This window comes from Azolla caroliniana, unplaced genomic scaffold (genome assembly GCF_043228905.1).
Source record: "Azolla caroliniana isolate FFs.n. ecotype wild unplaced genomic scaffold, voAzoCaro1.0.p SCAF_5, whole genome shotgun sequence".
Lineage (NCBI taxonomy): Eukaryota > Viridiplantae > Streptophyta > Polypodiopsida > Salviniales > Salviniaceae > Azolla > Azolla caroliniana.
Window position 1 is genome coordinate 24,006,388 of NW_028230440.1, and position 24,773 is coordinate 24,031,160.

Consider the following 24,773-nt stretch of genomic DNA (forward strand, 5'->3'; position numbering starts at 1 on the left):
TTATCTTTATAGAAGTGAAAGGCTTCAAACATGGAATAAACGGTACCTCTTGAGCTGCCATAGCTTTTCTATCCTCTACTTTGTTTCCCACATCCGTCCTTGATGGCCTCTATTCATGTCTTTAGAAAGAATACATTAGAATTCCTAGATATATAGTTAATATTTGAAAAACTATACAGAATAGAATAAAGCAATGCCATTGCACTCAATTAGTTATTTTACAGTCATCCATACTTTAAGTACTTTCATTAACTCAATCATGGTGATTGTCAAATGTGGCTCAATTATTTTCCAAATGTCCCTGATTATAGTACTTTCATCAAATCAACCATGGTCAATGTAAAATATAACCAAAACCACTATTGCTTTATGCCTATAATCATAACATAAGTCTTTGTGCTTAGAACCGGTGAGTCTATTTCAATGCTTTTATTTAGTACATCAAGAGAAAACAACAACACAGTTGGGACACATATATCATACCTAAAATGATACAATAATCGTCACTAATAATTATAGATATAGAAATAATAATTACTTCAAAAATAAATAACACATTGAACTCTGAGAATAATAGCAGATTTAATTGACCAAACTCCAGTAGCACTAAATTTCTTTATTGAATATTGTTTCCAAAAAACAATAATGATGAGATTTAAGGTGGTAGAAGTGCTTGTTTCTCAATTTATTCCTTAATTATAAATCAAATAGTGTAGCTGTAAATGTAGATCTGTTAAGGATTAAAAAATGTGTATGTACTTAAAGGACTTAAGACTGTATGACATGAACCCTAAGACAAAAACTGAGAAAACAAATCATGATAAGTAACTTCGTTTTGGGAAGATCATGGTGAAAATTGAGAGGCAGCCGTGTCTCTCCTTTTTATTTGAGAAAGACAGATGTTATATTATCAGCACATAGAGTCCACCAGAATCACCATGTCTGATTCTGACAGGGGTACATTGCAGAAACAGCCATGGCCGCACAAGAAAATGACCAACACCATGGAGTGTCTTTCATATTTACTATAGCAGTATATGGAAATTACTTGATGGAATATTTCTACAATCTTAGAAAGTTACGAACACATGAACATATATGTTGTTCTATGAATATAGACCTAGATACATACAGGATTTACAATTTGTTTCTGAAGATTGTCTAGCTTCTGTTGAACATCCCTCAACTTCTTGTTGCTTTCTTTAAGTGCCATCTTCAATGAGGTAACCTGCATGTGTCCAAAGATACTGTCTCTTGTAAACTAATCACCATGATCGTAAAGTATGAAGAAGAAACATAGCCTTTATATATTACTATATATGATTCATATATATGATACATAATAGAATGTACAAGGCTGTGATAAGAATAGCAGTGTGTGGCGCTAAATGATTCAATAAAATCTGAAGTACGCTAGCAAAACTGCAGAAAAAGTTAAAAATATATATGATTTTGTCACAAGACTGCATCCATTTCCACTAACAAGGTTGAGAGACAGACAAAAACGTTTTCCTATCTAGAGATGGCATGAGCATCACCATTGGAAGGCAGCACATCAAAGGCTCCTCAAAGAAAGAGGAGAACTAAACTATGAATCCATTTGCGACCCTACAATAAATTCGAATTCCATCACAAGATTTTGTTTACTTCATGAATAGTGCGCACAAATATATTCCCACACATTTTTTGAATATTTAAGGGAAAGTCAGAGCCAAGGGCTTCTCATCCATTTCAATCAGGGCAGAGATCTCTTTTCTCAATCATGAGCATTCATATAAGGTGATCTTAAGAAGAAAACATAGAACACAACGAGAAGACAGGAAAAAGGATTTAGTCGGCATACAAAGTACACCAACCCACAATGGGTTGATATCAGATTGCATTTACAGCCACTTAGGGTGTAGTGTCAGGGAAATTATTCGAATCAACCTCATCACCAGTCCCTTCTCCAGAAGAGTTGTGCACTGTTGCAATATCCTCCATAATGTCTGCATCTTGCACAACGAAGACACAGTTCAGAGAACTTATAACAGGTTCATTCCTGAACTCTCATATATAAACCAAAGAATGTTGATGAGAGAGAACAGCCTTGTGTCACCCCACAGTATTGTGTATATCTTGTAATAATTCCGAAACATTGATAAGGCCACCATAAGGAAAAAAACAAATAGACTTACCAACTTTGTCCTATTAATCTGTGAACACATTTGACTAATGTCATTCAATGTTCCAAATGTTTCCGTCCACTACTTACAGATTCTCAGGGATTTAAATATTTTTAAAAGCATAAACAAAATCTGACAAGACATTCAGAGCAAGATTCTAACCTGTGATGAATCAATCCCACCATCCTTCGAGTACTTAACCTGCGAAGCATTAGAAACATTATGTTTTACATGGATTCCTGATTTTAAAAATTAACACAGAGCACACGTCATAAACCTGAGAAGTTGTTTGGAGACTATGTACTTCGGCTTTTGGTGCAGGTTTAATCTGTAGGACATTATGATTAATAAGAAACCAGCCTATACCTGTGTTTTGAAAGTTAAAGATTTAGAGCTTCAGGAGAAGGTGGTAATGAAAAGGATTCATTGGCAGAAGAATAGTCTAGATGCTGTCTCAAAAATGTCGCCGAAATATTGGTAGAAGCCTTTTCAAAGATATTTAACTTTTAAACCATTTTAAATATTTTCTAGCACTAATCAAATCAAATGCAAACATGAGGTGGCAAAACCAGAATCTTGCAAAAGCAGTGATACAACACAAAGCCTTTCCAACTAATAATGTGGACTTATTGCATGAAATCGTCAAACAAGCAGTGGATCTGACGTCCATTTATCACTTTATAAATAGGTAAATACAGACAATGATGGATACAACTGTCTTCCAGTTTTCTCTTTGACTAGCTAGAGCTTATATGATGATAGGAAACTAGCACTGGAGGAAGAATTGTATGATCTCCTATTTTGTTGGCGAATGAGCTTCTACTATATGGAGATGGAAGTGATTGGATGTAGACCCTGCAGTAATCCTGTGAGTTACAGTACAGATGCATGCTACTCAGGCATGGCCAAGCCCACAAACCCACCCTTATTCCAAGGACAAACTAAGAGTTCAATACTACTGACCAAGCTCACACAAGGTCGTCTCATAAGCATATGGTCTGATAACAGTAAGATCCCATATCTAGAATTTACCATCTGACTTCACCAATACTAAACACCAATCTTAGATTCTTCCTATATGGGTGTCTACTTGAAGCTTGGATTATTGTAATGTTACGTTAGTGGAAGTTTTATTTGAGCAAATCTCACAGATATTCCTATGCTAGTGAACTAGTATAATAACCAGTATGTCTACAGTAGGAAAGCCATTCATTTTACTACTCTCTCAGGCCATTCTGTCCTGAAGGTGTTTCCCTCACTTAAGGCTTTGGCCCGCTATGCAAGGTAATGGAATATGAGGACCAAAGATGCCTAGGACTTTTCTTGCTAGAGCTCAAATGACATTGGGAAAAGTTGTTGAAGAACACAGCCACACAAGCTCATCCACAAAGAACAATCACAACTTTCTTTAGCCCCATCACTCCTACTGATGCTACAAGTCAATCAAGGGATACACAAATAGGTTCCCGACCACGACATAACAAAGAGGTTACGATTGATCGGGCAATAGCAATCTGTCGTGCATGTAGGTCCCGGCCCCGGCCCCATGGACCACGACCTCAACACCCTGGTCATCGACAGATAAAAGCCATTATCTCCCGCCATCACAGGGGCTTCCCTCACTTCAGAGACCTTTCCATTCTGGATCAACCTATGCTAGAGATCTTTCGAAGACAAAAGTTACAATACATCTAACTTGAGAATCTCACATGTGCCGAAAACCAGTTTCCCTCGTCTCGTTCTATCTTATTTACTTTTATATTTACGGAGTAATGTTTATTTTATTTTGATTTGTTGATTTGTCGTTCTCAAAGACGAGACAACACTTAAGATGTAATCTCTTGTTTGGTCTTATAGGCCATTTTGGCCTCTTAAAAGACATTAATATATCTTTCTTTCTTAAGAGACCTCTCCATCTTGGATCGCTCATGTTGGAGATCTTTCGAAAGCAAAAGCTTCAGTCTAACTAACCTCAGAATGTTAAGTGCTTAGCTAACAAGATTATCAAGTACCTTAGGCCATCTTACTGATCTAGCTATATTCACCATGGTTTGTTTATTTCAAAAATGGGACAACATCTTCACTTGTAATCTCTCATTTGGTCCTACATGCCATTTCAGCCTCTTAAAAGGCATTAATATATCTTTTTGACATTAAAATATTGTCCTTTCTTTCAACATGAATTTTTAACATCTATCCCTTACTCGAGAGTCATCTACAGTTTTTAATTATAAATACGAATCTCCATCTTGAAATTAATACCTGCGAAGTAGCATGATTATTTGACCTCAATAACTCGGTTTTCTTTGCACCTTCCGCTGGGTGCTCATTTGATGAAGAATGTCTTCTGGAAATATGCATATCCTAATAGCCGTAACTGACACAAAACTTTTATTCAAGCATTACAGGGAATCTTCCAAACTTTATTGAAAAAGAACTAAACAGCACAAAAGTAGTATTCAAAATAACTTACAAGATACATAGAAGATTCAAAGACTTTCTCACAAAATGGACAGTAATGTGCCTGTAATGAACACTTATGAGTTGTTACCTTCCAGACAAACATCTCAATGACCAGCTATTGATGAAGAATTTATACTCAATAATCAACGCACTTTATACTTAAACTAGTTTAGCCTATAAAAGATTATTTCACAATCCCCTAAATTTGGTTTCTGAAATAGAAAGAAGAACAAATCAAAGTAAATAAAGTGTCTTGGCTAAATACAAGATTTTGAGCTAAAACTTGTGTCTTCAAAATATCTCCTAGATGGAAGGTCTCAAAAGTGAGGGAAGCACCTTTCGTTGCGCATTATAATGGTCTCAATTTGTCGATGACAAGAATGGATGGGCCATGCTCTAGATGGTTGGGGGATAAATGCACGATAAATTGCTATTGTGAGACCTATGGAAACCCCGCTTTGAAGTGTCATCATCAGGACCCCATTTTTGTGAAGCGTGATGGAGCTAAATAAAGTTGTGAAGGTTCTTTGTTGATGAGCTACTATGGTTGTGTTGATGTCCTTTAACAACTACTCTCTATGGAGCACATTTGCAGTTCCAAGAGCCACGAACTAAGTTGTGGTTATTAGATACACTTGTCACACCAACTCTTCTCTATGGAGTAGAAACGTGGGGACCAAGTCTTAGCAAGGCGAATCATTGGAAAGATTTAGAGAGACCACTAGTGTCAATGATTGCCCGCATCATAATGAGCAAAGCATTGGTGCCCCATGATATAATCCGGGCAGGGATGGGAGCAGCACCTATAGTCACCAAGGCATTGTTCCGATCAGTGACATGTAACCACCGTCTTTGGGATCTCTTGAAACGAAGGTACCCAAGGTTGGCACTTATGTCATCAAGAAAACTGGCTGAAAATGGAGACATTCATTGTTGGTATGCTGAAATGCAGCAATGGTTTGAGTCACATGGCATGAGTATAAATGCACTACCCCCATTCCAATATAGCTTGGACTGTCCCCATCTAAATATGACCAAAGTGGAAAAGAATAGAGAGAAAGAATATTATGAACTTGGATAACATAACATGGATCCACCCCAAAATTTCACTAGGTACAAAGATGGCCCACTACAAGACACACTTCTTACACATCAGAGGATGGATTCACTATCAGGCCACCTTATATGGACATACATCTATCCTATGCGATGCGTAGTGTGATAGGGTAGCTGAGAACTTCATCACATCAGTTAGAGATTGAGGTAGGCAGATATACACGTATACTTGTAGAAGAAAGAATTTGCAAATTGTGCCATCAAGGAGTGGAATCCAAAGAACACTATGTTTGTCATTGTAGTGTCTTTTATGAAATCAGAGGGAGATACCATTGTCTCTTTAAACAAGGCTTTGGTCCACTACGCAAGGTAATGGAATATGAGGACCAACAGTGCCTTGGACTTTTCTTGCTAGAAGTCAAGAGACAGGGAAAAGTTGTTGAAGGACAATAATACTGCCACACAACCTCATCAACAAAGGACAATCACAACTTTCTTTAGCCCCATCACTCCTACTGATGCTACAAGTCAATCAAGGGATACACAAATGGGCTCCCGACCAGGGCATAACAAAGAGGTTATAATTGATTGGGCAATAGCAATTCATCATGCACATAGGCCCCGGCTCCATGGACCATGACCTCAGCACCCTTGTCATCGACAGATAAAGGCCATTATCTCCCGCCATCACAAGTGCTTCCCTCGCTTCGGAGACTTCTCCATTCTGGATTGACCTATGCTAGAGATCTTTCAAAGACAAAAGTTACAATATATCTAACTTGAGAATCTCACATGTGCTGAGTAATGCTTGAGAATCTAACTTTTGTATTTACTGAGTAATACTTATTCTATTTTGATTTGTTGTTCTCAAAGATGAGACAATACTGAAGATATAATCTCTTGTTTGGTCTTATAGGCAATTTTCGCCTCTTAAAAGACGTTAATATATCTTTCTTTCTTCCTTCTTTCTATGACTCTTCAGTTCTAGCAAGAACAGTCCCAAGCATTGTTGGTCCTCATATTCCATTGCCTTGCATAGTGGGTCAAAGCATTGCCGTTTTTCATAAAAGAACAACAGAATGGAAAAGATGGCATTCTTCTAATTCCAAAATGGCAAACATAGACTGCATGCATATCTAACCAATGGCAAATATAGATTTGCACACATATCTACCAATCTAAGTCTCTCATTGATGTCATGAGGTCCTGAGACGCCCTATGACATAGTGGATTGCAAGAGATGTAAATGTCTATCCATGTATTATGTCCTGATAATAACTCCATCTTGAGACCTGTGCAAAAAGAGTGGCTTATAGTGCCCATTTCACTACCAAGAGACATTGTGGGGCTGACCTATGTTTCAATAGCCAGTTTCATGATATCTGTTTGTATTGCACTACTCTTTTCCACTTTGATCATGTTCAAGCATGGACAATCCAAGCTTACTGGAACAGGGGGTAGTGCATTTATGCTTATGTGATGTGACTAGTATGTGACTCCTTTCTAAAACGGGGCTTTACTGCTCTAGTATGTGTATCCTGTGTTCCAAGCTTGTTTTGGCAATCCATGATCAGGCTTATTCTTGACTTTTGTGATATGCGTGACTACTCTTTGCATGGCTGAGAGAAATCTTTTTAACATCCAGGGGAGACCGATTGCAACCTATGGGACAAGGTCTAACTCAGGGCAAGGATCAAACTTGGGTTCTCTCCATTTTATGACTTTGATGCGTGCAATGTCGTCCACTAGAAAAGAGATACACATCAAGAAGACATTAGAGATGACAAAGATGGACTAGACATTTGACAAAGCACAATGTTCATTGAAGACCATTCCCCATTGCCCACTCACTAGCTTCTCTACCCCTTGCTACACTTTGCATTGCATTTGTTACAATTCTAATCTCTATTGATCAACTTGTGTTTGATTTATTGCTTCCATTGTCATCTCTATTGATAAGATGATGCTGGAAATTTTACTAGAGATAGTAGCCCATGAGTCTTCTCTGAGGCAGCACATCAAAGGTGTCAATGGAATATCCTAAAGTGTCAATGTGAACGCAAGGTCCAATGAATTGTATGTGACCACAATTATGTGCTTTCATTGTCAAATTAGGAAAATTTTGCAATGAGTACATAGCTAGAGGTTGCTATCCTCTATGATAGAGGGATAAGAAAAAGAAAGAAACGCAACCCTTTACTACTATGGGGAATGTCTAAATAAAGCTTAAAAGTGAATTATATTACGTCAAATAGGCTTGAGAAACATCCTAGTTCAAATATAAAAAATACTCTCACCCAGAAGTTCAAATATAACTATGCTCTTTCAGTCTTCCAAGTAAATGATATGGCCATAGCCTTTATTTGAGATGATTATCAGCTAGAAAAAAATCTAGAAATAATTTAGAAATAATAAACATAGATTGGAATTTGTTAATGTGTCAAAAGCTTATGAGTTGCTGGTTGGCTTTTGAAACATTAATACATCTAGAAAACAAATTCCAATTTATGTTTATTATTTCTAGATTATTCTATGTAATTAGGTGATTCCATGTGAATTTATCTATTTTGTTCAAGTTTTGAAGCATGCCTGTGTGGGTTGTACAGTTGTTGTTGCTGGTTGTCTTTGAGTACGAAGTAATGATTCATAAGTACGTATTGTCTACAAAATGTAGAACTCATAAGCATAATATTGAGTTTATGTAACATACACAAATGATAACAAGAATCATTATTGCCTAAAACTATAGTAGACCAACATGCCGAATACATTCACACTCGAAAAAGATAAATCTATTGCAAACTGTAGGAAAGGTAAATGCTACTGTTCCCACAACAGGAATGAATCCATCTGGTTTTTTAGGACATGAGAAATTCAGTAAAATATACCCCATCTCCAAATACAAGGCAATGATCATGTCTCTGTTGGCAGCCCAAAAACAGCCAGCAGAAGCAACCAAGATGCTCCATTGCATGCTGATGAACTGAGTCCATATAACCACATATGTGACGGCTGTCAAATATGAGTCTCCACTTGGAAAATGCGGGCAGTAGGCAATCCATATACTAAAATGATATAGCAGAAAATGTGACAGCTCCTTCCACTATAAAGGCTAAATAAGTGCATCATTATGAAAAGGCAACAGTGTCAAACTCCATTTACACCTGCTAAGTGGTCATTCATGCTCCCATTCAGTATCATGATTCATTACAATTGTTCCTGATCATATCTCCGTGTTGTATAGTAGATGTCACATCTCAACAATAGTACGTTCCCATGATTGTTTTCAAACTTCAACCGATTGATTATCTATAAGAATCATTGAGCAAAATTGATCTATTATTTATCATCATAAATTGCAAAAGAGTGAACAATAGAATATCGCTATCCCACTGCAAATTTTCACTCATATTTATAATATGCACATCAATCTTCCACTGTATTCTTTAAATTGTGCTCTGGCTGAATTTTTTCTGGTTTTTGGGCAACCGACCTTCTAGCACTCAGCATGAAAGAATTCTCATGAGATTACATAAGAATATAGCATGTCCTATCTCATTAAATAATCTCCAAGAAATCAATATTATACATATGAACATGTGAAAAAGCAAAACTAATTTCTCACCATTACTCATCATATTTTTTTATCTCATTTTCTTGTTCTTTGAAAGCTTTTTGATTAAATAATCCTCCACATTTCATGAGAAAAATACCTTTTTGGCTTGTTTCAAATCACGTCGACTTTGGCATAGAGCTTCATGCTGCCAAACACAACGCAGTCTAAATTTCTCAGCGCGCTTAAAAAGGCTCCCTCCAGCTTCCAGTAACCGAGTCTTTTGAGAATGAAACAACTCTTGCATATGAAGTAAGTATTCCACCTTTCATGGTCTCAGACAAAAGTACAGAATTTATAATTAGAATTCCACATCTAAGATCATAACAAAAATTGAGGAAAAAGTACATTATCAAGAAAATAACAAACATCATTGGATGTAGTTATTTCTAAGCCACATGCATTAATGAAGCTAGATTTGCTGTTGATTACCATTAATTGAGAAAGGCGGAAAAGTTTCATGAAATTGGCCTCCGTAAAATTTCGTGTATCTTCTCCTTGAATATCTCCAAAGGTGACCGTGTCAAGGACACTTTCCAACTTGACAACATCTATAGTTACGTATAAAAGTACAATTACTTCTCACGGAAAATATTCTGGACAATAAGGAAAAAGGAACTGCGTAAAATGAGATGAGCCTTTCTTCGAAGGATATCAGATTAAACTTAATACATAACTATTTTTCATCATGCTAATATTCCTGCTTTTGTCACTATTTACTTCTGGGGAGAACCTTTCTGTTAGTGAGGAATCTTACAAATTTTAGTATTACTCACAGAATCTGGACACAAGTGCTCACAAGAACTTCATCACCATGGCACAGCGAACCAACGGCTACCACGAGATTGGCGCAGGGGATTCTTTGAATTGGAATGGTGGCCACCTCAATGGATGGCAGCCCCACGAGAACATCTACCAGTTTTCGGTAGGACCTACAGTGTCCTCAATATCAGAATCCCGGCCATTTAGCCACAGAATGTGGACTGAGCAACCAATGGTGCGCTATTTGACAGATGAACAAGCGGCGGGAACAAACCAGTCGCTCAGGTAGCAGCTGTCACAACTGCTTCAGGACGATCCCCGGAGACTCAACTCACCAACCAGTCCAAAGGAAATGATCCTGACAATAAAGGTAGCAACTATCGACGCCCCAATTACAAACGAAGAAGAGATTCAGACAGCAGGCCAAGGAGAGACTACAAAGATGGTCAGGATAAGCACGAGATGTGTTGCTTCATTTGCAACGAAAAAGGCCATAAGAAAATCAATTGCACACACCGAGCAGCAATTCAAAAGGAGAAGGAAAAAGGCACACAACCAGCAGTAAACATGGTTCAGATCGAATTAATGGAAGGTGAAGATACCACAGCGGTGTTTGTCGCCACCCCTAGTCAAACCAAGCACAATGAATGGGAAGTAGACATTGTTGTAAAATACTTAGCATAAAATACGTGTACAATATGTATTCTAAGTATTCTACAAGTATTCTAACTTTTTTTTTAAATACTTAGAAAACGTATTTTATAGATAAAGTACGTTAAATACGTTAAATACTTAGAATACGTGTAGAATACGTTTAGAATACTTAGAATACATGTAGAATAATTGTAAAATACGTTAAATACTTCTTAAAAAAAATTTCAAAAAAAAGAAAATATTTTTTGAAATGATAAATACTTGTTAAATATGTTGAATATGTAGAAGACGTCAAAATTTAAAAAACAGCAGTTCTAAAGCGTAGAATACGTGTAGAATACTTAAGAGTATTCTAAAACGTAGAATACATGTAGAATACTTCAGAGTATTCTAAAACGTACTCTAAACGTAGAATACGCGTTTTTTAACAACTATGGAAGTAGAGAAGAATGTCCATGAAGAAGTAAGAGCATTGCTATTGCAAGAGAATGTCACCAACAAAATGGTAACCCCTGAACATACCGCCCCAGCTCCCATACACGAACTCAAAAGTCCGACTAGAGAAACAAACATCTGGGAGGCATTACGAAAACAGGAAATTACATTTTGTGTAGATGAGCTGCTACCACTAGTACCTCGATTTCGTGACCAAATCATCAGTGGTGCACTAATGACAGCAAAAGTAGCACAAAGCTTGACAGTCTCCACCAGCGAGCAAGATCCGGATACCTCGCCTGAAGTATACGACAATGAAACCATACAAATAGACGCTCGTATCAAGGGACAGTTGGTGAGCGGTATTGTGGTAGATAGTGGCAATGGCGTGAACATCATTGCGGATTACTTATGCCATACACTTGGGGTATCTTGCTAGGAACCCACACCACTACTACTCTGTATGGCAGACCAGCAACCAGTTCACCCCCTCAGCATGTTAGCATGTGTTCCCGTAAACATTGGTGGAGTGTTCATCAACATTGCCTTACTGGTTGTCTGCATGGAGTATGTGAACTCATCCTACACACTCCTTCTAAGATGTCCCTGTATGAAGAAGTTCAAATTGGACCAAAAGTGGGATCAGCCATATCTAAAAAATCGGCACAGACGTAAGATCCAGGTTCCAATTAATCGCACCCAACTCTCTAGGCAGCATAGGCCACAAGTCGCAGAAGGATTGCACATGTCTTCTGGTCTAGAGGATGATAAAACAGAGAGGACATTATCAATTCAATCCCAAACTTGGTCAGCTTGTTTGACATGGACATTTGCGGCTGGCTGAACACTATAAGTCCACTCCACTCCCAGATAGCATTCAGGTGGTTGTCCATGCGAAAAACAACTTCCAAAAGGAACTTCAACACTCAAGAAGGGTCAAGGAGAGTGACCTAGAGGATCTGAACTTAGGCATGGCAGATGATCCCAAGATTGTGAAAATCGGTACCTGATTACCTAGGGAATTCAAAGAGAAACTGACGGCAATCTTACAAGAGTACAAGGATGTATTCGCCTGGAGCTAAGATGAGATTAAGTGCATTGATCCAAAGTTCTACCAGCATCACATTCAACTCCAAGAAGATGCCAACCCAGTTAAGCAACAACGATATACGATGAACACAAAGTATGCACTGCAGGTAAAAGAGGAAATCGACAAACTTCTGAAAGTTTGATTTATTAAACCAATTGACAAAGCTGCTTGGCTATCCCTGATCGTTGTACTACCAAAGAAAAATGGCAAACTCCATATATGCATGGACTATCACAAGCTCAATACAGCCACAGTCAATGATCCATTCCCATTACCCTTCACATATACAATCTTGGATACAATGGCGGGACATCAAATCTACTCCTTCATGGACGGATTCAGTGGCTACAACCAAGTAAGGATGGCAGAGGAAGACCAAGAGAAGACACCTTTTGTAACAGAATGGGGGGTGTTTGTGGTAGATTTCATGATGTTCGGATTGAAGAACGCGCCAGCCACTTTCCAAAGGATGATAATGGAAATCTTTGAGGAATTCATACCAAATTTCATGCAAGTGTTCTTGGATGACTTTGCCCTCTTCAGCACACTCTTTGAACACATCGAATATTTCACAAAATGCTAACAGAAGTGCCGCATGGCAATGTTGAGTCTTAATCCGTCCAAATGAACATTTGCAGTACGGAGTGGCATGCTACTCGAGCATATCGTTTCCAAAGAAGGTATAGCAATTGACCCAGGCAAAGTCAAGCTATCATGGATGCGAAAGCCCCAAGAAACACAAAGGAGCTCATGAGGTTCTTCAGACAGATCCGTTGGCATAGTCGGGTGTTACGCTTTCTTGCGGATTTAGCTACTCCATTACACATTGCGGTAGATGCCGCTCCCTTTAGTTGGACAAAAGTTGAAGGCCTAGCATATCACAAGCTTAAGATCATCTTGCCAAAAGCACCAGTGGTACAACCTACCAATTGGACCAAACCTTTTCACATTTTTCTTGATGCATCGGAATTGCCATTGGGAGTATTCTCATGCAAGAACATGAACTGGGGTGGTTTCGCCCAGTTTACTATGCTAGTCGCCGTCTTTCCAAAGCAAAACGTAACTACAACACCACAGAAAGTGAAGCACTTGGCATGATCTATTCGGTGCAGAAGTTTCGTCATTATTTACCAGGTAATAAGTTCACCTTTCATGTTGATCATTCAACACTACTCTACCTAGTAAAGAAACAATTAGTGACGGGGAAACTAGCATGATGGATGCTCTTGCTCCAAGAATTTGACTTTGATAACTTAACCAAGGTATGCATCAAAGTGCAAAAGTACATAATAATCCCAATCATAGAACGTAATAAACGTGTTCGTGCAAGCATACAAACATTTGAAAACGTTTGGAAACGAATACGTTTGAAAAAAAAAAATACGTATTCCTTTTTTTTTTGTTTTCCCTTTTTTATTATTAGAAATTAGCTCACCCTAGTGGTAAGTTGTTGTGCTACTATCGCCTATGACTTGGGTTCAAATCCCAATTTTCTCCCTCTCTATCTCTCCTTAGTGTCATGTCATAGTAAAATTTTATGTTAGTGTCATGTTTGTTGGAGGGTGGCAGCTCCAGCCCTGCACTCTCTTTCATATTTATTATCTTTGAACTACATTCTCTCTTTTCTCAGATTCTTCTCTCTCTAGAATCTGCAACTCTTTAAATGCCTTCTCTCTCTAGAATCTGCAATGCTTTAAATGCCTTTTCTCTCTTCTACCTTTTCCAAGATATTCCTAGTTTTTTATACCTGTTTGGTAGTACAAGAGTCACTTAACTACCAAACAGCCATTTCACCCACATTCCCCAATTTTGTATAAATAGGCTATACCAGCCTCTTTTGTATAAGTTTTCATTTTCTTTTTTGCTACTTAAAACAAGCTCTATTCCTTGGCTGTGTCTCTACTCTTTGCAACCATTTTTTCTACTGCTGTCTAACAGCCTTCTCACAGCTTGGCTGTGCCTATTTTGTTTTAAGTCTTCCGCTGCTGCTATTAACAGCTTTTCTCACATGGTATCAGAGCAGTGAGGTCTCCATATCCTCAGCCTGATTTATTTTTTTGCCAAAGAGCACACAGACCTATCTTCTTTTATCCCTCCCTCCCAACCCTACAGAGGAGGCTCTTCTGTTTTCTTTTCCCCTTATCTGAGCCTCACCTAGCATCTAGGGAGAAGTAGAAAGACCCTGAGTATCTACTTACAACTGCTGTAAATTGTCCAGCTGTAGCTCAAGAGGAGGATATCCATGGCCTCACATGCCACCATTGTTTCATCAACCATTCCCCAACTCCCCAAAGAATCCATCTTGGATGGGAACAATTACTTGGATTGGGAGCTACAAATAAAGACCTTGCTACAATACCATCATTTATGGAATGTAGTCAATGGTAGTGACAAGAAACCACCAGTAACTTCATCCTCTTCAACCAAATCAGTTGCTGGCTCATCTAACGCTGAGATTGAAGCTTGGCTAGATAAGGATTCTCGTGCTCATGCTTTCCTCATGTTTAATATTAAACCGAGCATCGCTCGTCAATTTCAAGATAAAGATGACGAGACAGCCAATGAACTATGGACAGCCATCAAAAGGAGGTATCATCGAGCTAATCATGCTCAAATGATAGCTATTGAAAGCCAACTAGCAAATCTCAAGATTCATGACACTCCCAACATCATGGATCAAATAACGGAATTTGTCACTCTCCAAAAGGAACTAGTTTCTTTGGGAAGCAAGTCCACTGAAGTTGAGTTTGTGCATCGTCTAATGATAAAGTTGCCTGAGTCATTCTCAGCCTTTTGTGACACCATTTCTCTTCTTCCCAACACACCTGACATGAATACATTTCTTGGTATGCTACAAGATAGGGCAACAAGGAAGAAAAGTGCTCAAACTTCCAATGAGACGCTTCTACATGCGACAAGTAAAGGCAAGTGGAAGCAAAATGGTAACTCCTACAACAAACCCAATACAAGACCGCCAAACAACCCAGCTTACAAGGAGCTCACTTGTCATTATTGTGGCTACAAAGGTCACATTCAACCAGATTGTCGGAAAAAGAAAAGGGACAATGCTAAGAACTCCTCTTCTACCAGAAATCAACCTACACCGAAATCCAACTCGGCCCACTCAGCCAAAGAAACAGTTTTCCTTGGCATTGAGGAACATACTTCACATTTGGCTGGACCAACTACTTCAACCATCGATGAGTGGTTAGTAGATAGTGGTGCCACTTCACACATGACCTATGACAAATCCATTTTGCATGATGTGAAGCCTAGCTCTTCCCAAATCTCTATAGGAGATGCCTCAAGCATTGAGGCTTCATGTGTGGGTAATGTGGTTCTTGACAATTCTTCAAGTGAAGAACCTGTCGTTCTTCAAGATGTGCTACATGTGCCTCGCATCTCTACCAACCTACTTTCGGTTTACAAAATCACCAAGCAAGGTTATGGAGTCTACTTTGATAGCTCAGTTTTGGAAGTGATTGACACCAACAGCATACAAATTGTAGCTAGTGGCACACAAGAAGGGGGTTTATATCGCCTAAAAAGCTCCCATAGCCCCTTGGAAAACTCCAAATCTCATCTTCTTCATCTTCTTCAAGGCTCTCATGCCTTGGTGGCACAAGAAGATCCCACGTTGTGGCATGCTAGGTTTGGTCATCTCAACTATGATTCTCTTCAAAAGCTCTCCTCCTCCCAACTAGTTGAGGATCTTCCTATTTTCAAATCTCCCAATACCCCATGTGTTGCTTGTCTTCATGGCAAGCAACATCGAGAGCCTTTCCCTCATGAAGCCACTCACCGAGCAACATCTATCTTGGAGTTAGTGCACATGGATCTTTGTGGTCCCATGAAAACCACTACTCTTGGTGGTGCACGCTACTTCATGCTTATAATTGATGACTTCTCCCGCAAGGTTTGGGTTTATTTTCTTGTAGAAAAATCCCAAGCCTTCGCAAAATTTCAAGAATGGGTAGCTCTCGTGGAGAACGAGACATCGAAGAAAGTTCGAAAGATCAGGTCGGACAATGGTGGAGAGTTTATCTCCAAAGCTTTCCACCATTTCTGCTCTCAACGAGGCATTGCTCGCCAATTTTCTACACCCAATACTCCTCAACAAAATGGAGTTGTGGAAAGGAAGAACCGGACAGTCCAAGAGATGGCTCGTACGATGCTATCTCAATCTGATCTTCCTCTCTCGTTTTGGGGTGAAGCTGTCAACACAGCAGTCTACATCATCAACTGCTGCCCAACAAAAGCAGTTGCTAGAATGACGCCTGAAGAAGCATTTACAGGTGTAAAGCCCTCAGTATCTCATTTTAAAGTCTTTGGTTGTGATGCTTATGTTCACATTTCAGATCATAAAAGGACGAAATTTGAGTCCAAAACCAAGAAATGCAAATTTCTTGGTTACAGCACACAATCTAAAGCATACAGGTTATGGGATTTAGAGTCAAAGTCCCTAGTCATATCTAGGGATGTTCATTTTGTGGAGTCTCAGCCGGATGACTCTAGGATTTTACTTGAGTTCATGGTTGAAATCCAAGCTCCTCCAGAATCTCCTATTTTAGACGAAGATGTCTCATCTTCAAGCCCCCCATCACCTCCTACTCAATCTCTAACTTCGCCAACAATTCAAACCTCTCCCTCAACTCCACTTGTTTCCACTCCCTCTACAAACCAGCTTCCACCACTTCCCAAGTGGCTTCAAGCCACCACTCGTGATTCTCATCTCTCCGATGCTGAACTTCATGAGTATACATCTGGTTCTCGAACACGTAAGTCACAACGGCCTCTTCACTCATGCAACTTTGCCTTATTGTGCACTGTTGTGCAATCAAAAGAACCCACAACAGCAAAAGAGGCCCTTGTTCTTCCAAAGTGGAAAGCAGCAATGGAAGTTGAACTTGATTCCATTGAGCGGAATCATACATGGGAGCTGGTCCCACGGCCTCCACATCGACAAGTCATTGGATTGAAATGGATTTTCAAGACCAAATACCATGCTGATGGTACTTTGGATAAGCACAAGGCACGTCTAGTGGCAAAAGGCTACTCACAAGTTGAAGGAGTGGATTATGAGGAAACTTTTGCTCCAACAGCAAGGTACACATCTATCCGATGTGCGCTTGCACTTGCTGCTCACAACAAATGGGCCATTTTTCAAATGGATGTCAAGTCAGCCTTCCTTAACGGTGACTTGAAAGAGGAGGTTTATGTTGAACAGCCTCCAGGTTTCGAGATTTTAGAGCAAAAAAACATGGTCTACAAGTTACACAAAGCCTTGTATGGCTTAAAGCAAGCTCCCAAAGCTTGGCATGACAAAATTGATAGCTTCTTTCTTTCTCTTGGGTTTCAAAACTGTAATGCTGACAGCAATCTCTATGTTTTCTCCCAAGATAATTTGCTTTGCTTGATCATATTATATGTTGACGATCTTCTAATTACAGGGTCCCTTGCATCTAAAATCGAGGAGGTCCGCGCTGACCTCAAAACAACCTTTGAAATGACTGATCTAGGACTTCTCCATTATTTCATAGGTATGGAGGTCTATCAATCACATGGTGGTATCTTTCTCAGCCAACATAGGTATCTCAGCCAGCTCCTTGAGACCTATAGCATGACAAATTGCAAGCCACTCTCCTGTCCAATGGATCCAAACTCAAAGCTATCTCGTGAAGACGATTCTCCCATATTTGAGGATATCACGAAATATAGGAGATTAATCGGGTCCCTTCTTCACTTAACTTATACCAGGCCTGATTTGTCCTATAGCGTGAGTATTCTCAGCCAATTCTCAACTGCTCCAAGACAAAGTCATTGGCAAGCAGCTATTCGAGTTCTTCGGTATTTGGCCAACACACTCGACTATGGTCTATCTTTTAGAGGCGGCATTGAGCTTGTTGGCTACTCAGATGCTGATTGGGCAGGTGATATTGATTCTAGAAGGTCCACATCTGGCTATTGTTTTATGTTAGGTTCAGGCTTGATTTCTTGGAAATCGAAGAAGCAAAACTCAATTTCTACTTCATCGACGGAAGCTGAATATCGCGCCTACTTGGATACTTGCTGTGAGTTGCTATGGTTGATGCAATTGTTTTCTCACATTGGTGTTTTGCAAGCCTCTCCTATTGCAGTTTTCACCGACAGCCAAAGTGCACGTGCCTTGGCACATAGCTCAGCATTTCATGGTAGAACAAAACACATCGAAGTGCACTACCATTTTGTTCGTGACTTAGTGAAATCACAAGTCATCAACTTGGCATATTGCCCTACTCAAGAAAATGTGGCTGATTTATTTACTAAGCCACTTCCAAGGCAAGCCATTGATCAGCTCCTTGATCGACTCAATGTTGGACTGCCGTTCTGGAGCTGAGAGGAGGTGTTGGAGGGTGGCAGCTCCAGCCCTGCACTCTCTTTCATATTTATTATCTTTGAACTACATTCTCTCTTTTCTCAGATTCTTCTCTCTCTAGAATCTGCAACTCTTTAAATGCCTTCTCTCTCTAGAATCTGCAATGCTTTAAATGCCTTTTCTCTCTTCTACCTTTTCCAAGATATTCCTAGTTTTTTATACCTGTTTGGTAGTACAAGAGTCACTTAACTACCAAACAACCATTTCACCCACATTCCCCAATTTTGTATAAATAGGCTATACCAGCCTCTTTTGTATAAGTTTTCATTTTCTTTTTTGCTACTTAAAACAAGCTCTATTCCTTGGCTGTGTCTCTACTCTTTGCAACCATTTTTTCTACTGCTGTCTAACAGCCTTCTCACAGCTTGGTTGTGCCTATTTTGTTTTAAGTCTTCCGCTGCTGCTATTAACAGCTTTTCTCACAATGTTTTCTTCATATTCTCGAATATAAGTTTTATGAGTTTTTGAACGTTTGATTATAATTTATAATGACATATTTTGATTCAATCTCTATAGTTCATACTCATTTTTTTGTAAAATTCTAAAGTGAAGAAATTGATACCTTCACTAGTTGCGAGATGAGAACATCGATAATTGCAAGATGAACTCATCATCAATACAATTATGTCTTTGAATTATTTGATTTTTGTTGATATATTTTGGTAGTGATGTGTGTGGGCCCATCATCAATACAATTATGTCTTTGAATTATTTGATTTTTGTTGACATATTTTGGTAGTGATGTCCAAAAAAACTCTCACAACCCTAAAGTGGTGAAGTTTTTGGGGATTCAAAATAAGAACCCAACAATTTTTATGTTCGTGCTTGCTAATGTTTAGTAGTTAAGTAATTCCTAAGTTTTGAACTTTCAATTGTGTTGACAGTTGATTCAATCAAATATATAATATAGACCATAGTCATTTTTTGAAATTCCAATCTTTATTTTTTTTTCCAACTTATAAATCCAATCCAACTTTGAGATGATTTACCATACACGTTTGATTGAATCATTCTCGAATGAGGATGCACGTATGGTACGTATGGTTCATTCTATGGTTCCAATGAATGGTTAGATGGCATGGTGCAGTTTTGTACCACAAGCACATTCCACATTGAACTGAGTAAAGATCAAAGGAAAAGATTAGCATTCAGGTCACAGCATTAAAAGCGATAGGTAACGCACTATATTGGCTGGGTGCGGATAGAATTTTCCGTCATTGCGTCAAACATTCTGAGAAAAGGAACTGCATATTGGAGACCCATCAAGGCATATCAGGAAGTCATTTTTCTGGAGAAGTCACAACCCGAAAAATATGGTAGGCTAGTTTATGGTGGCCCATAGTAAAAGCAAGGATGCAGCCAAGTTTGCAAAAGAAGGCAACGTTTGTCAGCATCTGGGACAGCCACTAGTCTTAGGCTAGTTTATGGTGGCCCTCATCAACCTATCTTAGCGTTCAAATCTTTTCCGAAATGGGGACTAGATTTTGTCAGTCCTTACAACCCACCATCCATCGGAGGATTTCGGTATATCTTTGTTGCCACAGACTACTGTACCAAATGGGTTGAAGCAAAAGTTGTACGAGACAACATAGCTCAAAGTGTAGCTCGTTTCCTGTACGAGAATATTATTACACGATTTGGATGTTTTGTAGAGTTGTTCAACGATCAAGGATCTCACTTCATCAATGAGGTCGTACAAAATCTCACCTCCACGCACCTGATCATTCACACGAAATCAACAATGTATCACCCCCAAGCAAATGGTTTAGCAGAGCCAACAAACAAAACTTTGCAAAGATTACTGAAGAAAATTGTGAACAAGCATCGGATGGATTGGCACATGTGTCTGCAATCTTGGTCGCCACAGATTACTGTACCAAATGGGTTGATGCAAAAGTTGTACGAGACAACACAACTCAAAGTGTAGCTCGTTTCCTGTACGAGAATATTATTACAAGATTTGGATATTTTGTAGAGTTGTTCAACGATCAAGGATCTCACTTCATCAATGAGGTCATACAAAATCTCACCTCCACGCACCTGATCATTCACACGAAATCAACAATGTATCACCCCCAAGCAAATGGTTTAGCAGAGCCAACAAACAAAACCTTGCAAAGATTACTGAAGAAAATTGTGAACGAGCATCGGACGGATTGGCACATGCGTCTGCAATCAGCCTTATTGGCAGCTCGCACAGCTTACAAAGAAAGCTTAGGATGTTCACTATTTCGTCTCTTGTATGGTCTGGAAGCATTAGTACCTAAGGAATTCATGGTACCAAGCCTACGCATTCCAGTAAAAGAACGGCTAGATGAAAAGGAAAGCATTCAAGCGAGGAAAGAAATACTCCTCCAGCTTGATGAACAACGGCAGCTAAGTGAGCTGCAAATTGAGGTATGACAAGCACAAAGGGCGGGATGGGTAAATCGCCATTATAAAAAGAGGGAAAAGGATCTCATTCATGGAGCAGCAGTATTGGTTTTTCAATCACGATGAGGATTACTCCCTGGCAAATTAAATCTTCAATGGAGTGGACCATTCTGGATTCTCAGAGTATACAATGATGGTACGTTTTTTGTTTAGGCACGTTGCAAGGACAATATGTACCTAAACTAGTGAATGGCTTCAGACTCCAGCTGTATCATGGAGTTATGCTGGATAATCCATTTCAAATGCTGATCAAAGAAAACAAGATTCCAGATATTTTACCCAAAGAGGGTGTCTTATCCCAGCTTGTCACACCCTCATATGTGGTTTCAATTATTCCAGACCCTAGGGGCTCCTCCAAGTTCAAACAACATGTTGGTGAACATTGTTCCAGTAAAATTCAAGAAGAATCCAACAGCTTACTAGCTGCTTCACGTTCTATGGGGAAGGAGCATCAGCTTATATCTCAGTCTGTTCACATGCCGCCATCAGGTCCGGCCTCGGGCAGTCGAGCCTGAGGTAGCAAATGGGAAGGTTAATGCACTGTCACCCAACAAGGAGGCTTCCCAACATGATCAGACCGAAGTAACTACTTTACGATTATTGTTAGCTCCTGCAAATAAGCAGGTGGTGGAAGCTGAGGTTCATGCAGAAACAGAACGCATTCAAGTCATCACAACTAGCACATATATCGCACAATGAAGGTCAAGTATGGAAGCAATTAGAGGTAAAGCTACGACCATTTGTAAAGAAGAAGAGTCTACTTCCTCAAGGCTTTTGTCATGGTGGCTAGGAGATCCAGGAAGAGTGGAGACAAACGCAGCAGCAGCTACGAGCTCTTGGGTGGATTCCAAGCTGGATCTCAGCTAGTTCCTTCAAAGCATAGATGTAACTTCCACTAGGATTACCACATTGGGTTCGCTTGCTTTCATGGAAAGCTGTCCACCGAGCATGCCAAGTGTTAAGGCCCTAAGATACCCTTAAGTACTATTTTTGTATTTTCATATATTATAAGTATCTTTTCCTAACCACCTTTTGAATGGGTGTGACTGTTCACCCAGCGGTTGTTTCTATAATTGTCTCTGGGTGAATAGAACCGGGGAGAGAATGAAAACAGAGACCACTTTTTCTGACTTCTGCATGATTGAAACAGTTTGTCCTAATCTCTCTGTATCTGTGTTCTGTGATCTGTGATTCACTGTTGTTATGTGATCATGTTGTTATCCAGCACCGGGCATTGCTGTTCCTAGGCGGATAACAAAAACCTATCCCACTTCTAATCTGATTTGATCCAAATCAATAGCGTGGAAGAACAGAAAAGGCCTTTACTATTGCAGCATATACATAGAATCTAGAGATACATAGGGAGAAACCTAAACCTGTTTTATGCATGAGCTAGTTCAGAAAGAGGCCATTATACTGGAATACCATTGGCAAAGTTCAAAACTCAAGGATTTGGAATAGGTCATCTATTGTACCTCATATATTTGCAAGGATATTCCAAGATCACTTCACAGAGTTCAAAACTTCCGTATTTTGAAAGGTCTACTTTATTTTACACATCATGCATTCTGACTGAACATGGATCTTCTAGAACCTTCTCAAAATAAAAAATTGTCAGTTGAACTTTACTTTCAGGTATAGGTAGAGAAAACCTAACCTATTTTATCCCAGTTTGATGGTGAGGAGGAATGAAAAAATACATATAATTCGACCTCTGTTTCTTGAAATGCATGTATTCAAGTATGTACAGGAAGATCACAGAGAAGAACCTAACCCGTTTCTCATATGATCTGGTCTAAATTGATGCAATTGAGGTGTACAAAGTTTTCTATGATGTAACATATTGTACATGGATGTCGGTGTCATTTCTTCAAAATCTTAGAAACAGGTACATACAGGCAGGTCACACGGAACACGGTAGTTCATTTATCGTATGATCTGGTACAGAGTGATCGCAACAATGTATTGGAAAGGACGTATAATTGTTAAATATATATGCATCGACGTCGGATTTTTTTCTTGAAACTCAATGTAGGCAGAGAAACACCTAACCTGTTTCTCGTATAATCTGGTCAAGATCAATGGAATGCAAGCTCCTCCAATCGATCCGAGCTCTTCGACGCTGGAAGGAGAACGGAGCAGAAGAAGCCTGAAGAGAATCATGCATCGGATTGCTCTGAAAGGGGTAATATTTCGAGCTACTCTGCTGATGGAACGTGGTGGAGCGCCAGGAATGGCGGCGATGACTGGTGCTATGGGGTTTCTTCCAAGAAGGAGGTGCGAAGGGCTTGAACTCGTCGCCATGGCTGGCTGTAGAGGTGGAAGAGGTCATCCTACCAGGTCCATCTTCTCGTCCGCCATCACCATCGCCATCGCCACTGTCTGCATCGCTCGCCATGGCTATGGCTGGACTGTCTGTCTGTTCTTGTCTTCTCTGGTCTTGTCTGTTAGGGCTTCTTCGTCTGCTCGTTTGTTCGTTTGTTCGTTAGTTACTGAATGGCCGGTTTCACACCTGTCCTGTCCAAACTTTGGCCTTGGACGCGGACCACACCATACTTGACCTTTGACCTTGACCATCATCTTCTTGACCTTGACTCACCTCACTCGTATCGTGTCGGGCCCATCTGCTAATTCCTCCTTGCGGACCAATCTAGCCTTATTGTTTAATCATCTCCACACGCACTGCCCGCCCCCTGTTCTCTTTGTTCAACGTGGAGCTTGTTAAGGCCTGCATCTTGTCCTGTAACATACACACAAGTCGTCATCAGGCCCGCCGTGCTTTTCATATTTTTCTTGGACAGCTGACTTTTGGTGGTGGCCTTATTGATTTACTTATGTTACACCAGATGTCACGGTGTCATGCTTTATTGTACACAAGAATACCCCACCCATATGCTAGTGTATTGTTGACCTTCATTATTGCGTCATTCTTGTCGACTCACCATGATATTAGCTTTTCTTGTTCATTTTACACACGTATGTAAGTTAGTAGGAGTTTTTTTGTTTGTTGTTCGCCAATTACACCTATATGGACAACCACTTTCACATTATGTTTTTTATATTTTGGACAATAATTTGAAATATCCTAAGCACACATAATCATTAGGCTTTGTTCGAACTCCCACTCTGCTGAGGAAATCTACCAAATTTTTATGAGCCATATTGAAAACATTTTGCAAAGTCTATTTGAGGAGGGGAAAATGTAGATATGCTTCATGTTTTCATCATGAACATTCTAATAAAGCTTCTGAAAATATTTGAGCTTTTCTTATTGACAATATCGGCATCCAATTCGAACCTACCTCTATCATAGGTTAAATCATAATCATCAACACACTTTAGATATAATGTAATGTATGGTGCATGCACAATATCATGCCTTCTATCGTTTGGCTATTGTCATGCACACAATATCATCACTTTCACTATACTCTATACGTTGCACTCTCACTATGATATGCATAATCTAATAAACATGGTTAATTATATAAAGCACACGAAGGCACAAACCTTACCCTGCTCCAAATGATAAAGCTCGAAACCTAAAATTCCACATGTAACTAAGGTCATGGATGCACCGTATACTTTACCCAAACTCAAGGGGTTAATGATAGATTATGTGCATCATACAAATGATGAAGACAAAAACTACCATAGATGAGGGGTGAGAGAGAGAGAGAGAGAGAG

General features: G+C 39.4%; 1 protein-coding gene across 5 annotated transcripts in view; it reads right to left on the reverse strand.

The window, feature by feature from the left end:
* The window catches only part of LOC147864540 (uncharacterized), a 31,208-nt gene extending 7,722 nt beyond the window's left edge, over positions 1 to 23,486 (reverse strand). The window contains exons 1-10 of one of the 5 annotated variants that reach the window (XM_087320449.1): positions 23,139 to 23,486; positions 9,730 to 9,848; positions 9,398 to 9,562; positions 8,274 to 8,345; positions 4,639 to 4,689; positions 4,428 to 4,529; positions 2,443 to 2,493; positions 2,328 to 2,351; positions 1,133 to 1,228; positions 47 to 109 (exon numbers count right to left, since the gene is read on the reverse strand). In XM_087320449.1, coding sequence (XP_087176575.1) covers positions 47 to 109; positions 1,133 to 1,228; positions 2,328 to 2,351; positions 2,443 to 2,493; positions 4,428 to 4,529; positions 4,639 to 4,689; positions 8,274 to 8,345; positions 9,398 to 9,562; positions 9,730 to 9,848; positions 23,139 to 23,484 — 1,089 coding nt within the window. In that variant the 5' untranslated portion in view covers positions 23,485 to 23,486. Of the gene's footprint in view, positions 1 to 46; positions 110 to 1,132; positions 1,229 to 2,327; positions 2,367 to 2,442; positions 2,494 to 4,427; positions 4,543 to 4,638; positions 4,690 to 4,780; positions 4,801 to 8,273; positions 8,346 to 9,397; positions 9,563 to 9,729; positions 9,849 to 23,138 lie in introns of those variants that run through there. The other 4 variants (XM_087320448.1, XM_087320451.1, XM_087320452.1 and 1 more) reach the window with 4 other exon arrangements.
* Between the last annotated feature and the right edge of the window lie 1,287 nt (positions 23,487 to 24,773).